This window comes from Sciurus carolinensis, chromosome 18, assembly GCF_902686445.1.
Source record: "Sciurus carolinensis chromosome 18, mSciCar1.2, whole genome shotgun sequence".
Classification (NCBI taxonomy): Eukaryota; Metazoa; Chordata; class Mammalia; order Rodentia; family Sciuridae; genus Sciurus; species Sciurus carolinensis.
In genome coordinates, this window is record NC_062230.1 from 7,379,583 (window position 1) to 7,392,135 (window position 12,553).

At 52.0% G+C, this 12,553-nt stretch overlaps 1 protein-coding gene across 1 annotated transcript; it reads left to right on the forward strand.

The window, feature by feature from the left end:
* Positions 1-80: 80 nt before the first annotated feature.
* Mogat3 (monoacylglycerol O-acyltransferase 3) lies at positions 81-3,119 on the forward strand. Its single transcript, XM_047533138.1, has 7 exons — positions 81-220; positions 459-566; positions 649-719; positions 966-1,170; positions 1,556-1,730; positions 2,592-2,794; positions 2,878-3,119. The coding sequence occupies exons 1-7, from the start codon at positions 106-108 to the stop codon at positions 3,030-3,032; spliced, it is 1,032 nt and encodes a 343-aa protein (XP_047389094.1). The 5' UTR covers positions 81-105; the 3' UTR covers positions 3,033-3,119.
* The last annotated feature ends 9,434 nt before the right edge of the window (positions 3,120-12,553 follow it).

Consider the following 12,553-nt stretch of genomic DNA (forward strand, 5'->3'; position numbering starts at 1 on the left):
TTGAGGCTCCAGGTCCAAAGATCCATCTCCCCACTCCTCCACACACTTGCCACCAGCCAGAGTGCCCATACCTCCATCATCTCCGGGTCCTGAAGTTCTGCTAGGATGGGCATCTCCACAGTCCTTCCGTCCCAGCCCCCGCTGCAGGTGAAAACCCTGCAGAAGCAGGTGCTGGAAGTCCTGGGTGCCTACCAGTATGTGCTGACTTTCATCTTCATGGGTGAGAGGACAGGGTGGGGCAGGCGCAGGAAGCCAGGGGAGAAGGGACCTGAGGGAGGATGGCCAGGTGGCTGGTCTGGATGCCTGAGGGCCAAAGGACAGGGAAAGGGCCAGAGGAGGTGGCCATGGCTTGATGTGGAAATGCTGGGAATGGGGGTGGGGCGGTGGGGAGGGGAGAGGCTGGACTTAATGGCCGAATTGCAGAAGCCAATCTGGTTTTCTTGGTCACCTTCTCCCAGGCCTGTTCTTCACCCTTCTTGTCTTCTATCTCCTCTTCACATCGCTCTGGTCCTTCTCAGTCCTCTACTTGGTGTGGCTCTACCTGGACTGGGACACACCCAACCGAGGTGAGCTGGGGAGAGGGGCCCAGGTGGTGAGAGGTGAGCTGGTGCTGCTAGGGACCCTGCTACCACCATCTCCACCCTGCAGGTGGAAGGCGCTGCCTGTGGATGAGGAACTGGACTGTTTGGAAACACCAGAGAGATTATTTTCCAATCAAGGTGATGGGTCACCACCCAGAGGAGGGTCTCCTCCCACTCCCCACACCCTGTCCTGCCTCTTCACCCTTCCCATCCTGGAACCTGTGCCCTGCTGCCTAAGCTCAGGCAGTGGGGCTGGGGGCTAGCAGGGTGGGCCCCCCATGTCCTTGACCCCATCCTAGGACCTTGACCTCTGAAGCCCGTTGGGGGAAGGACACCTCTTCTTGGCTGGTGTCCCGCCTCCTCACCTTGCCCAATACCCCACAGCTAGTGAAAACAGCCGAGCTGCCCCCAGACCGGAACTATGTGCTGGGTTCCCACCCACATGGGATCATGGGTACGGGGATCTTCTGTAATTTCTCCACCGACAGCAACGACTTCTCCCGGCTCTTTCCCGGGCTTCAACCCCGGATAGCCGCACTGGCTGGCCTCTTCCGCCTTCCAGTCTTCCGAGAATACATCATGTTCAATGGTGAGCCTGAGGTTCAAGGGGAGGAGGCACCCATGCCTGGGCCAGAGTGCCCCTCCAGCCCCAGAACTCCCCCGTCACCAGGACCCCCACGCAGAACGGGGACCTGGCCCGGACATGGGCATAGGGTCGCCATGGACACCAGTTGGGCAAGCTGGTGCAGGGCCCAGGGAGGTGGGTTTTTTTTTTTTTTTCCGGTGCTAGGGATCGAACCCAGGGCCTTGTGCTTGCGAGGCAGGCACTCTACCCACTGAGCTATCTCCCCAGCCCAGGAGGTGGGGTTTTGAAGGGACGGAATGTGGGGTCACCCTTCCCATACTGGAGGGTGGGGTGAGGGGCTGGGGAGTCACCGGGAGGTGGTGATGGCTCTGGCCGCTCGTGTCCACAGGAGTGTGTCCCGTGAGCCGCCAGAGCCTGGACTTCATCCTCTCCCAGCCCCAGCCTGGGCAGGCGGTGGTCATCCTGATCGGGGGTGCCCAGGAGGCCCTGCATGCAGTCCCAGGGGAGCACTGCGTCACACTCAGGAAGCGCAAAGGCTTTGTGCGCCTGGCCCTGAGGCATGGGTGAGTGACCAGCGGGAGCCCCTGGTCGTCCGAGGGACCCCGTGCTTCCTCAGCCCCTGACATCTAGGTCCCCATGACCAAGAGTCGTGTCTCACATCTGGAGGCTCCTTCAGCCCTTGAGCGTCTTTCTCTCTCCCAGTGCTGTTCTGATCCCCCGGCTGCCCCCTCGAGTCGGGCTGGGTCATAGTGCAAGTGGTGGGGCCCTGCGGCTCCGAAGCCCTGACCCTGTCTCAAAGGTCAGACCGTGGGCTTTTTCTTTACCTGTGAACAGGGACATTGCTCCAGGTCGTAGACATAAAGACCAAAGGGGAGAATGCCTATGGGAAGGCCCACCCCACAGTCACGTGTCATGAAACGTGAGCCCTTTCTTCTAACTCATTCTTTGCAGCCACAGTCGCTTGCTTCAGAAGGCCCTGGAAAGTGGCATCAGGAAGCATGGCGAGGGCCTTGCAGACCCTCAAGGTGCTTACCTGGGAGCTGTCCAGGAGCTTGAACACCACCCGGGACAGTCAGCTTTCCATTGCTATGACAAATTATCACTGAGATAATCAACTTGTGAAGAGAAAAGAATATCTGGGCTCACAGTTTTGGAGTTTTCAGTCCGTGATGGGTTGACTCCACTGCTGTGGGCTAGTGGCACGGTAGCGCATCGTGGCAGAAATGTGTGGGGGAACAAAACCACTTGCCTTGTGCCGACACCAGAAAGAGAAAGGGAGAGGAAGAGCTTAGAGTCCTACTATCTCCTTCAAGGCCACCCCCACGACCCAGGCCTCCCCACCTCTCAGCAGCACGCTCTGGGGATGGAGCCTGTCACACCCAGGCCTTTGGGAGACCCCTTCCCGCTCTTGCCACCCTCCCCAGGGCCTCCCTGGTCCCTGTGTATTCCTTTGGGGAGAACGACATCTTCAGACTGAAGGCCTTTGCCGCGGGCTCCTGGCAGCACCTGTGCCAGGTGACCTTCAAGAGGCTCGTGGGCTTTTCTCCCTGCATCTTCTGGGGCCGCGGCCTCTTCTCGGCCAGCTCCTGGGGGCTGCTGCCCTTTGCTGTGCCCATCACCACCGTGGGTGAGTGCCATGTGCAGGGAAGGACTGCAGGGGCTGTGTGGGCAGCGGAGGCCCCTTGCTCACCGGGGTCCCCCTCCCTGCAGTGGGCCAGCCCATCCCCGTGCCCCAGTGCCCCAGCCCCACGGAGAAACAGGTGGACCACTACCACACGCTCTTCATCGAGGCTCTGGAGCAGCTGTTTGAGGACCACAAGGGACGCTGTGGCGTCCCTGCGTCTACCCGGCTCACCGTCCTCTAGCCCTGGCCTTGGCCTCCCTGCTGAGCCCTGAGCCCAGGGCGAAGATGCCTCCACCTCCCGCCATGCTCTGTCCCCCAATAAATGTCAGTTCTGGAAGCGAGCGTGTCCAGCTTTGTGACCCTTCCCCGTGGGCTGCACAGCCACCATCTTCCAAGCTCAGACACTGGATTCTCCTCCCGGATCGGGTTGGGGGTGGGGGGTAAACTCTGCTGTGTGACCTTGGATAAGTCTCTCAACTTTGCTGACCCTCTCTGTAAATAAGGACATTTGCTCAGCTAAGAACTGTCAGCTGTGGTTTACCTTCCACAGCGCTGGAGCGGGAGGCTGCGTGGAGAGATAGCTTTGAAGGGTGAGCAGGATTTAGGGAGAGGGAGAAGTCAGGGTGGGTGGGGGGGTATCATGAGCAGGACTGAGCATTCAAGGGCACCTGGGAGCGTGGAGGCGTGGGGTGACCCCCAGGTCGAGGGACAGAACCAGGCATGGAGCTTGCTTCTAGAGTTCCTTGGGAGCTGTGGCTCAGGTGAAGCCAGGACTTAATTTCGCTGTGCTTCGTTCTCCTGCAGAGCATTAGGCTCAGCGGTATGGACTGTGAAGGTCAAACGAATTAAGGTTTAAGGACCGAGAACAGAGACAGGCATACAAAAAGAGCCAGTGAATTTTCTCTCATCCTTATAACCATCACCATGAAAGCTCTATGGTCTAGCCAGGTGTGGTGGCACATACCTGTATCCCAGCAACTCAGGAGGCTGAGCAGGAGGACCACAAGTTCAAGGTCAGCCTGGGCAACTTAATGAAATCCTGTCTCAAAATAAAAAAAGCAGCTGGGGATGTAGCTCAGTGGTACAGTGCCCCTGGGTTCAATCCCCAGTACCACAAAAACAAAAAACCAAACAAATCCTTCATGGTTTGTGAGTCCTTGTGTGGCCTCAGCATCTGTTAATAGTTTTCTTTCTTTGTACCAGGGATTTAATGCAGGGGTACCTAACCACTAAGCCACATTCCCAGCCCCATCTTATTTTGAAACGGAGTCTCACTAAGTTGCTTAAGGTCTTGCTAAGTTGCTGAGGCTGGCCTCAAACATGCAATCCTCCTGCCTCAGCCTCCCGAGTTGCTGGAATTGTAGGTATGCACCGCGCCTCCCGGATATCAACTTTTGTCGGTCCTATCTGCTGACTGGCTTTGTGCGGGTAGCCAGGTCTAAATCAAGAATGACTTGTCGGAATGTAATTGGAACTGTAACTTGGTTTACCTTCCACTGTCCTCTAATATGTATTCATGGAAGAATTTCCCCTTGTCCCTGGCTGGTATCTGGCAGGTCCCTGACTCATCTGCTCATCCTCAGGCACTAAGTTCTACGTTCACTTTCAGCTGGTGCTGAGAAGCGATCAGGATCAGTGGAGGTGGTCACCAGCACTTCGATCTTCACCCAGAGCTGGCTGCCGGGAGGACAGCTGGAGAGGCGTGGAGTTGACCTCTTTCCTCTCTTCCCCGGCAGACTGCCATTACCAGCCCCGCCTGTGGTCGGCATGTGGGGGGAGATGGAGAAAGGCAGCCAGAAAGTTCTCAGCAAACACAACAAGATCGCCCGTCTCCTCTGGGCCTCCAGATCTCGAAGGCTGGTTTCTTCTCTTCATGGATTCTTTCTTTTCTTTTCTTTTTCTTCTCCCCTGACACTTTTGTGTGTGGTTCTGGGGGTTGAACCCAGGGTCCAGTGCTTGCCAGGCAAGCCCTCTGCCATTGAGCTGTGCTGGAGCCCCTTCTAGGGGACATTCATGGATTCTTCGGAGGCCTCCCTATAAGGTTTCTCTGGTGGCTCTGGGGCCAGACTCTGGGGCTGTACCAACTTTTTATCTTTTTTTTTTCATACTGGGGATTGAACCCAGGGGCACTCAACCCCTGAGCTGCATCCCCAGCCCTTTTTTGTATTTAGAGACAGAGTCTCACAGAGTTGCTTAGGGCCTCATTAAGTTGCTGAGGCTGGCTTTGAACTCATGATCCTCCTACTTCAGCCTCCCGAGCCTCTGGGATTAACGGTGCCTGGCTGTACCAAGCTCGTTGAGTCTTGGAGCCTCTGTTGCTGATCTTGTCAGGGTAAGTGTGGCCCTGTGACCCTCATAGCACTCTGACATCTCCTTTATCTCCAGAATGATCCCTTCCATGGGTAAGGGGCTCGAGGGTCACTTCTCAACCATCTGCGGTGAGTGTACTGCCGGTGGTCTGGACTGGCCTCTTTGGGAAGCGGGGCCCACTTACTGTACAAGTTGGGCATCCCTAATCCAAAAATTTGGATCCCAAATGCTCCCTGATTGAAACTCTCCAACTGTGGACATAACAATATGGATGGAAAATTCCACCCCAACCTCATGCGTGGGGTCAGAGTCAAAAGACAGCTACACTAAAAATCATTTATAAAATTACCTGTAGGCTATGTGTCGAAGATGTCTGTGAAATGTAATTTTGTTTAGATTTGAGTCCCATCCCCAGGATACCTCACATGCACATGCAAAATCCCAAAATTTTTAAAAAATCTGAAATCCCAAACACTTCACATCCCAAGCATCTTAGCTAAGGGAGACTCTGACTGTACCTTACGCCTCAGCTTAATGTAGACTGTAGTGCTTTTCCTCTTGTGCTTTTCTCTGGGCTTTTCTCCCTAGGGACAGAGGCACCAAGTTCAAGGGAGAACTGGCCACCAAAGGCCACAGGGGGCTGTGGAGGTTAGGTCCCGTGGGCCTTCTGCCAAGCTCCCTGACCTTCCTTCTCTTCCCATGAGCTGGGGGTGCCTCTCTCCAGGGAGGCAGGTAGGTGAAGAATGGGGTCTTTGAACGGCAGCAGTGCTCACTGCTAGACCACCCCTGCAGAATGGGGTCTTCATATGGGCCTGGAGGGACTGGAGAGCAGAAGGGGCTTCACTTCCTGTCAGACCCTCTCGGCAATCCAGGACCAAGGAGTCCTGGGTGTGGGGTATGGAGAGGGACTGGCTTGAGGTGGGAAGAGGACCAGAAGCCACGTGGTCCAGCCAAGAGAGAAGACAGGTCTGTCCAGTAGGGGAAGTGGGGTTGCTTCTGGAGACAGAGCTCGGGTCCTAAGGCAGAAGCTGCTCCTGGGTACCTGTGAAGCCAGTTGGGCAAGTTGATCAGGGAAGGACCCGGGGTCTGCTCTGGGTACAGGGGAAGAAGCAGGCAGGGAAGTCATCTCCATGCGGAAGCGTGGGGGTGGGGAGAGAGAGGGCTGCAGGAAGCAGAGGGTGCTGGTGGAACCCAGATCAGGCTGGCTCTGGGGCACATGGTGTCCCCACACGGGTGCTCAGATGGGCACTGCCGAGGATTGTGGAAAGACTGGGACCAAGGAGACAGCCTGGACAACACAGGCCTGGACAATACGGGGCCTGACTCTCCCTTAGGATCCTCCTGGGGCCCCTTCAGCAGGACGAGTACCACATCCCCATTCATCTCGCCAGGGTGGCCAGCGTGGCCACTGGGACCACGTTGCCCATGTCCTCTCCTCTACACTGCCAACCTTTGTCTGCACGTGTGGCCTCCCTGTGCCTCCCCAGCATGCTCTGCTTCCAGGATCCAATCCCAGCCTGGCCGAGGGTGAAGGTGGTCTGGTCCCCACTTCCCTCCACGTCATCTTGGACGGGATGTGGTCTGAGGGGCTGGAGCTCCTACAGAGAAGAGTGGAGGATCCATGCGCTGGGTCCAAGTCTCACAGCTCCACCTGTCTAGACACCGGACTTCCATGTCAGCACCAGGGCACCAGCCTGCAGGACAGGAGCCAGGCGAAGCTCTCAGGAAGGCCTTTTGAAGATGCACCTCAGTCTCAGTCCGCCATTACCCAGCAACTGCCACCGTCAGGGTCTCACTTGGCACTGAACCCTCAGAGCGCTGTCAGTCTGGTCACTGAGCTGGGTGTGGCTGATGAGTCAGGCCTTAGACCCTGTCAGGAATCCAGACTCTAACCCTGAGCGGCTCCAGCCCAGGCCTGGGGGCAGGGGATGGTCCCCACTGGTTCCAGCCTGCAGAGCCCAACTTTAGAAACGTGCCCCGGGGCTGCTCCAGGTCTGTGACAATGGACATTTACTGGGGGAAGAAACAGGGACAGTCAAGTGGAAGGCACAGAAGCCCAGGGAAGATAATCAAGGCATAAAGGGAAAGGTTAATTTCGGCTCATGGTTTTGGGGGTTCCAATCAATGATCGGTTGTTCCTGTTACCTGGCACCTGCGATGAGTCAGCACATGGCCTCAGGAGAATCTGGTGAAGCGGAACTGCACATCCCATGACCAGGAAGCTGAAGAGGGACGAGGAAGGGACTGGGGTCACTCTACCCCCTTCAAGGGCATGCCCCCAGGGCTCAAGGGCTTCCCACGAGGCTCTACCTCTCAAAGGCTCCACCACCCAAAAGGACCCTGTGCGTGTACTCCGGGGCTGCACCCTCCAGAGGTGGTCTCTGGACGAATTAGAAAAAGAATGCTGTAGTCCGGCACGTTGGTGCGCGCCTGTAATCCCAGCAGCTCCAGAGGCTGAGGCAGGAGGATCGTGAGTTCAAAGCCAGCCTCAGCAACTTACCAAGGCCCTAAAAAACTCAGTGAGGCCCTGTCTCTGAATTTTAAAAAAACTTTTTAAAAAGGTCTGGGGCTAGGACACAGTGGCAGAACGCTTGCCTAGCATGTGTGAGGCCCTGAATTTGATTCTCAGCACTGCATGTGAATAAATAAAATAAAGGTCTATTGACAACTAAAAAAATTTTTATTAAAAAAGGCGACGGGGCTGGGAATGTGACTCAGGGGTGAAGTACCCCCCCCATTGCCGGGTTCATCCCTCGATGTGCTGGGTGGTGGCAAGCATTCCCTGTGGGATCTCCTCCCCGGGAAGTGCAGATGCCAGGTGCGCAGAGAGGCGGTGCTGGAGTCTAGATTGCCCCAAGGGTACTGGTTCTGAGTTTTCTCTCCTCTTCAAGAGGCCTGGGCCCCACAGCTCAGGACTATGCAGAAGCTTCCTTGTGCCATCTCTCCACCCATATAGATGGATAGGACCTCCCAAGGCTCTGTGATTTCTCCTTGCCATCTGGAAGAGTCTAACTTGAGTACAGGAACTAAAGAAGCCGTATGAGCTGCACTGGTCACCCGGCCTCAGGGCGTGTTCTCTCCTGCCATCCTCCATGTGACCACCAGAGGGCGGTCTCCACACACAAGGCAAATCGTCCGGCTCAGGCTTGGAAATCCTTCCCTGGCTGGCCAGTCCCAGGGCACAGGATGGGTTCACCGTGCAGCCAAGGCTACGTGTGGAGCAGGCTACTGCTCAGCCCTGGGGGTTAATCAGGCTCTTCCCTCCTGCCCCTCTGTCTACAGATTCATCTTCCACCCACCACACCTTCCCTGACCTGCCAACATGCCAAATGAGTCAGGGCCCTCTGTTGCTTGTTCACACTCTTCCTAAAGACCTCTTGTGATGCTTCTGTGTTGCTTTCAAACACCTGTCTGTCCAACCCCGGGACCCGTAAGAACAGTAACTGCATTGGATCGCAATGCATTAAACATGTTTCAATCCCTGGCTTCATGATGCTACTAACAAGAATAGCCGATCACCCCTGAAGGGTGCTGAGCAACCAACACAATTCTGAAAACTAGCAAAAGGAAGCATTGAAGTATTCATCTTGTCTTTCCTTCTCAACTATGTCTCAGGGTAGTTACGGTAAAGAAGGACACGTGTTCTTTCTGGAAGTATTGCAGTTACTCATAAATAAAAGAAGGCAAAATGATAGAATAGTTCCACTTTTCAACCCCTGATAAGTTGTTGGGGCCAGGTGTGGTGGCACATGCCTGTAATCCTAGAGACTTTGGAGACTGAGGCAGGAGGATCTCAAGTTCAAGGCCAGCTTGGGCAGCTTAGTGAGACCCTGTCTCAAACTAAAAAATGAAAAGGACTAGGGATGGCGCTCAGGGGTACAGGACCTCTACTTTTGATCCCCAGTACTGAAAAAAATGTAGTATATATATTTTAATTGGAGTCGTCTTTTTTTAATTTATTTTTTGTTTGTTCTATTTAGATATACATGATAGCAGGATGCATTTTAATTCCTTGTACACAAATGGGGTACAACTTTTCATTTCTCTGGATGTACGGAGTTAAGTCTTGATAATCCATGTCTGATAAGATTCCATCAAGATAACTAGCCCCTGATTGAAAAATGCAATACCACCTATATGAGATTCTTTCCCCAAAAAACAATGTAATGTGAGCCACGTGTATAATTTAAACTTTTCTAGTAGTCACCACTTAAAAAGAAATAGGTGGAATTGATTTTAATAACACGTTTTATTTAGCCTAATATATCCAAAATATTATTTCAATATGTGATCAATGTAAAAATTGTACTACAGATATTTTATTTTTTATTTTTTTATTTATTTATTTTGTACTGGGGATTGAACCCAGAGGTACTTTACTACTGAGTCATATCCCCAGTCCAGTTTTTTTTGGGGGGAGATACCAGGATTGAACTCAAGGGCACTTGACCACTGAGCCACATCCCCAGCCCTATTTTATATTTTATTTAGAGACAGGGTCTCACTGAGTTGCTTAGCACCTTGCTTTTGCTGAGGCTGGCCTTGAACTCGCCATCCTCCTACCTCAGCCTCCCAAGCCACTGGGATCACAGGCCTGTGCCTCTGCACCCAGCTTCCCCAGTTCTTTTTATTGTTTTAGTTTGAGACAGGGTCTTGCTAAGTTGCTGAGGCTGGCTGCAAACTTTTGATTCTTCTGTCTTAGCCTCTCGAGCTCCTGGAATTACAGGTGTGCACCACTACACCCAGATTTTATATTCTTTTTAAACTAGGTTTTTAAAATCTGGTTTGTAATTTACACTGGCAATGCATTTCAGTTTAGATGCTAAACATCTGTTGGAAATACTTGATCAGTGTCTTGGTCCATTTGGGTTTCTGTAACAAAATACCATAGAGTAGATGGTTTATAAACAACAGAACTTGATTTCTTATGGTTCTGGAGTCTGGAAGACTAGGATCAGGGGACCACCAGATTGAGTGTTTGGTGAGGGTCCTCTTCCAACACCTACTCACTTAACCTTCCACAGTGGGAGGGGGACAAGTGTGACTCCTGAGTCTCTTTTATCAACGCACTAATCCCATTGATGAGGACTCCGCCCACAGGACTCTATCACCTCCCAAAGCCCTCTCCTGACATCTTCCTCTTCACAGTGAGGATTTCTGCATGAATTTGGGGAGGATGTAAACATTCAGACCACCTGAATGTGTACACAGAATATGTTAAATTCACAATCAAAAAGGAAAATTCACCATTGATGAAGTTATCCTGAACATTCCTGAAAGTTTTCCAATAACTGAAATCAGTGAGCTCTTTTAAAAATCTCAATTAGTTAAAGTTGGCTTAAAGGTTCAGTCCCTTGGTTGTACCACACATTTCAGGGGCTCAATAGTCACGTGTGGGTAATGGCCACCGTAATGGACAGCACAGTCCACAGCACAAACAGGGAAGAGAAATGTGCGTAGGGCCATCCTGGGGGCGTGGCCAGATCGCGCAGTCGGGGTGGGGCGAGTCAGCTGGGTGCTTACCTAGTGTGCTTGAGAGCTGGGGTTCTGTCCCCAGCACTACAAAAAGGACAAATAGTCCAGATGGTGGAAAGATTTACAGGGCAAATCATCTTATTTCTACAACAAAGTTGGGGAAAAAAGACACAGGGACTGGGGATGTAGCTCAGTGGTAGAGTTTGTGCTGAGAAAAAGAGAGAGAGGAGAGGTGGGGTTAGAAAAGGAAAAAGTAGACTAAAAGAAACCTAAAATAAACATCAACTGTGTCAATTACCTGTTAATTTGTAACAACTTAACTGCCAATCCAGAAGCTTAAAGCAACAAACATGTATTGTTGCAGTTTCTGGGGGTCAGGAATTGGGAGGGGCTCACTGGGAGTTCTGATGCGATTATGCAGTTGCCCAAAGCTGAGATGGTCTGCAGGCTCCCGAGGAGCACCTGGGGCCAAAAGTTCCACTACCAAGTTCACTCATGTAGTTACTGACGAACTGAGTTCTTAGGGTTGGACTGAGACCTCAGTTCCTTGACGGGGGGGGGACCTCCCCTCAGTCTGGGTTTCTCCACAAAGAAGGTGGTTTCCCCAGAGCCAAAGAAATGACAGAGACAGGACAGAGAGGCAGAGATAGAAAGAGACACAAAGTCAGAGACAGAGAGGGAAGCCGTCTTATTTTGTGTTGCTATAACAAAATATAGGATGCTGGCTACTTTGTAAAGACCAAAGGTTCATTTAGCTCATAGTTCTGAAGGTTTAAGAGCCTGGTGCCAGAACTTTTCTGCTCTGGTGAGGACCACATGGAGAACAGCATCACCGTGGCAGGAGCATGTGCAGAAGATTCAGGGGAACTCATTCTCCAGGGTTCTGATGCAGACCCTGGAGACTGATCCGCTCCCTTGAGACAGCATTAACCCATTCGTGAGGGTTGAGCCCCAGTGACCTTCCATGAGGTCCCACCTCTTAAAAGCCAACCTGCTCTACAGGAACACACTGGAGACTGACTGCTTCCAGCCCATGGCCGTCGGGAGACAAGCTACATGCAAACCAAGGCAGATGCCAACACAAAACTGCAACCTTTCAGTCTAGAAGTGACTGCATCCATCCACCTGGTCACACAGACCCACTCTGGTACAATGTGGAAGGGGCCATACAAGGGTTGAATACAGGAGGCAGGATCACGGGGCCGTCCCAGAGACTGACCACCACATCCCCAATCCCGATGTCTAGTGTCATTTGGATCCCAACATAAAGGGACAACACCTTTTAAATGGCATTTATACGGTGTTTGAACACTTGCTTGTTATTGGTGTAATAATGATATTAAAGTTATCTATCTTTAAAGGTCCTTAGCTTTTAGAAATACATACAAAACATTTACCAGTGAAATGATAGGATATGTAGAAATTATTTCAAGGTATTAGGGATGGGCTGGAGTTGTGGCTCAGTGGTATAGCGCTTGCCTGGCATGTGTGAGGCACTGAGTTCGATTCCAAGCACCACATACAAATAAAATAAAAGTCCATCGACAACTAAATATATATAATACACACACATACACATATAAATAGATAGATAGATATTAGAGGAGGTATAAAGTACTTGAATATACAGATTAAGCAATATCAGTCAGGCATGGATAATTACTGAAGTCGATTTTCTCTCTACCCAATTGGGTGACTTTAGATAGATGATAAATCTGGACTTACTGTTCCCACCTTCAGATTGTAACATTCACTCATTCATTCATAGCACTCAATGAGCACCTACTATGTGCCAGGATCAAAGGTAGTAGAGGTATAGAGATAACTGTGACGTCATCTTGGTTGAAAGAGTTCATGGCCAAGCTCCATGGTTTTCCATTTCTCTGTCCCTGATTCATGAATCTCCCGTGGGTGATGCTAGCATCTGAGTCCCGACTGCAGAGTAAAGAAGAGAGGTTTCTACTGTGCCTGGATTCC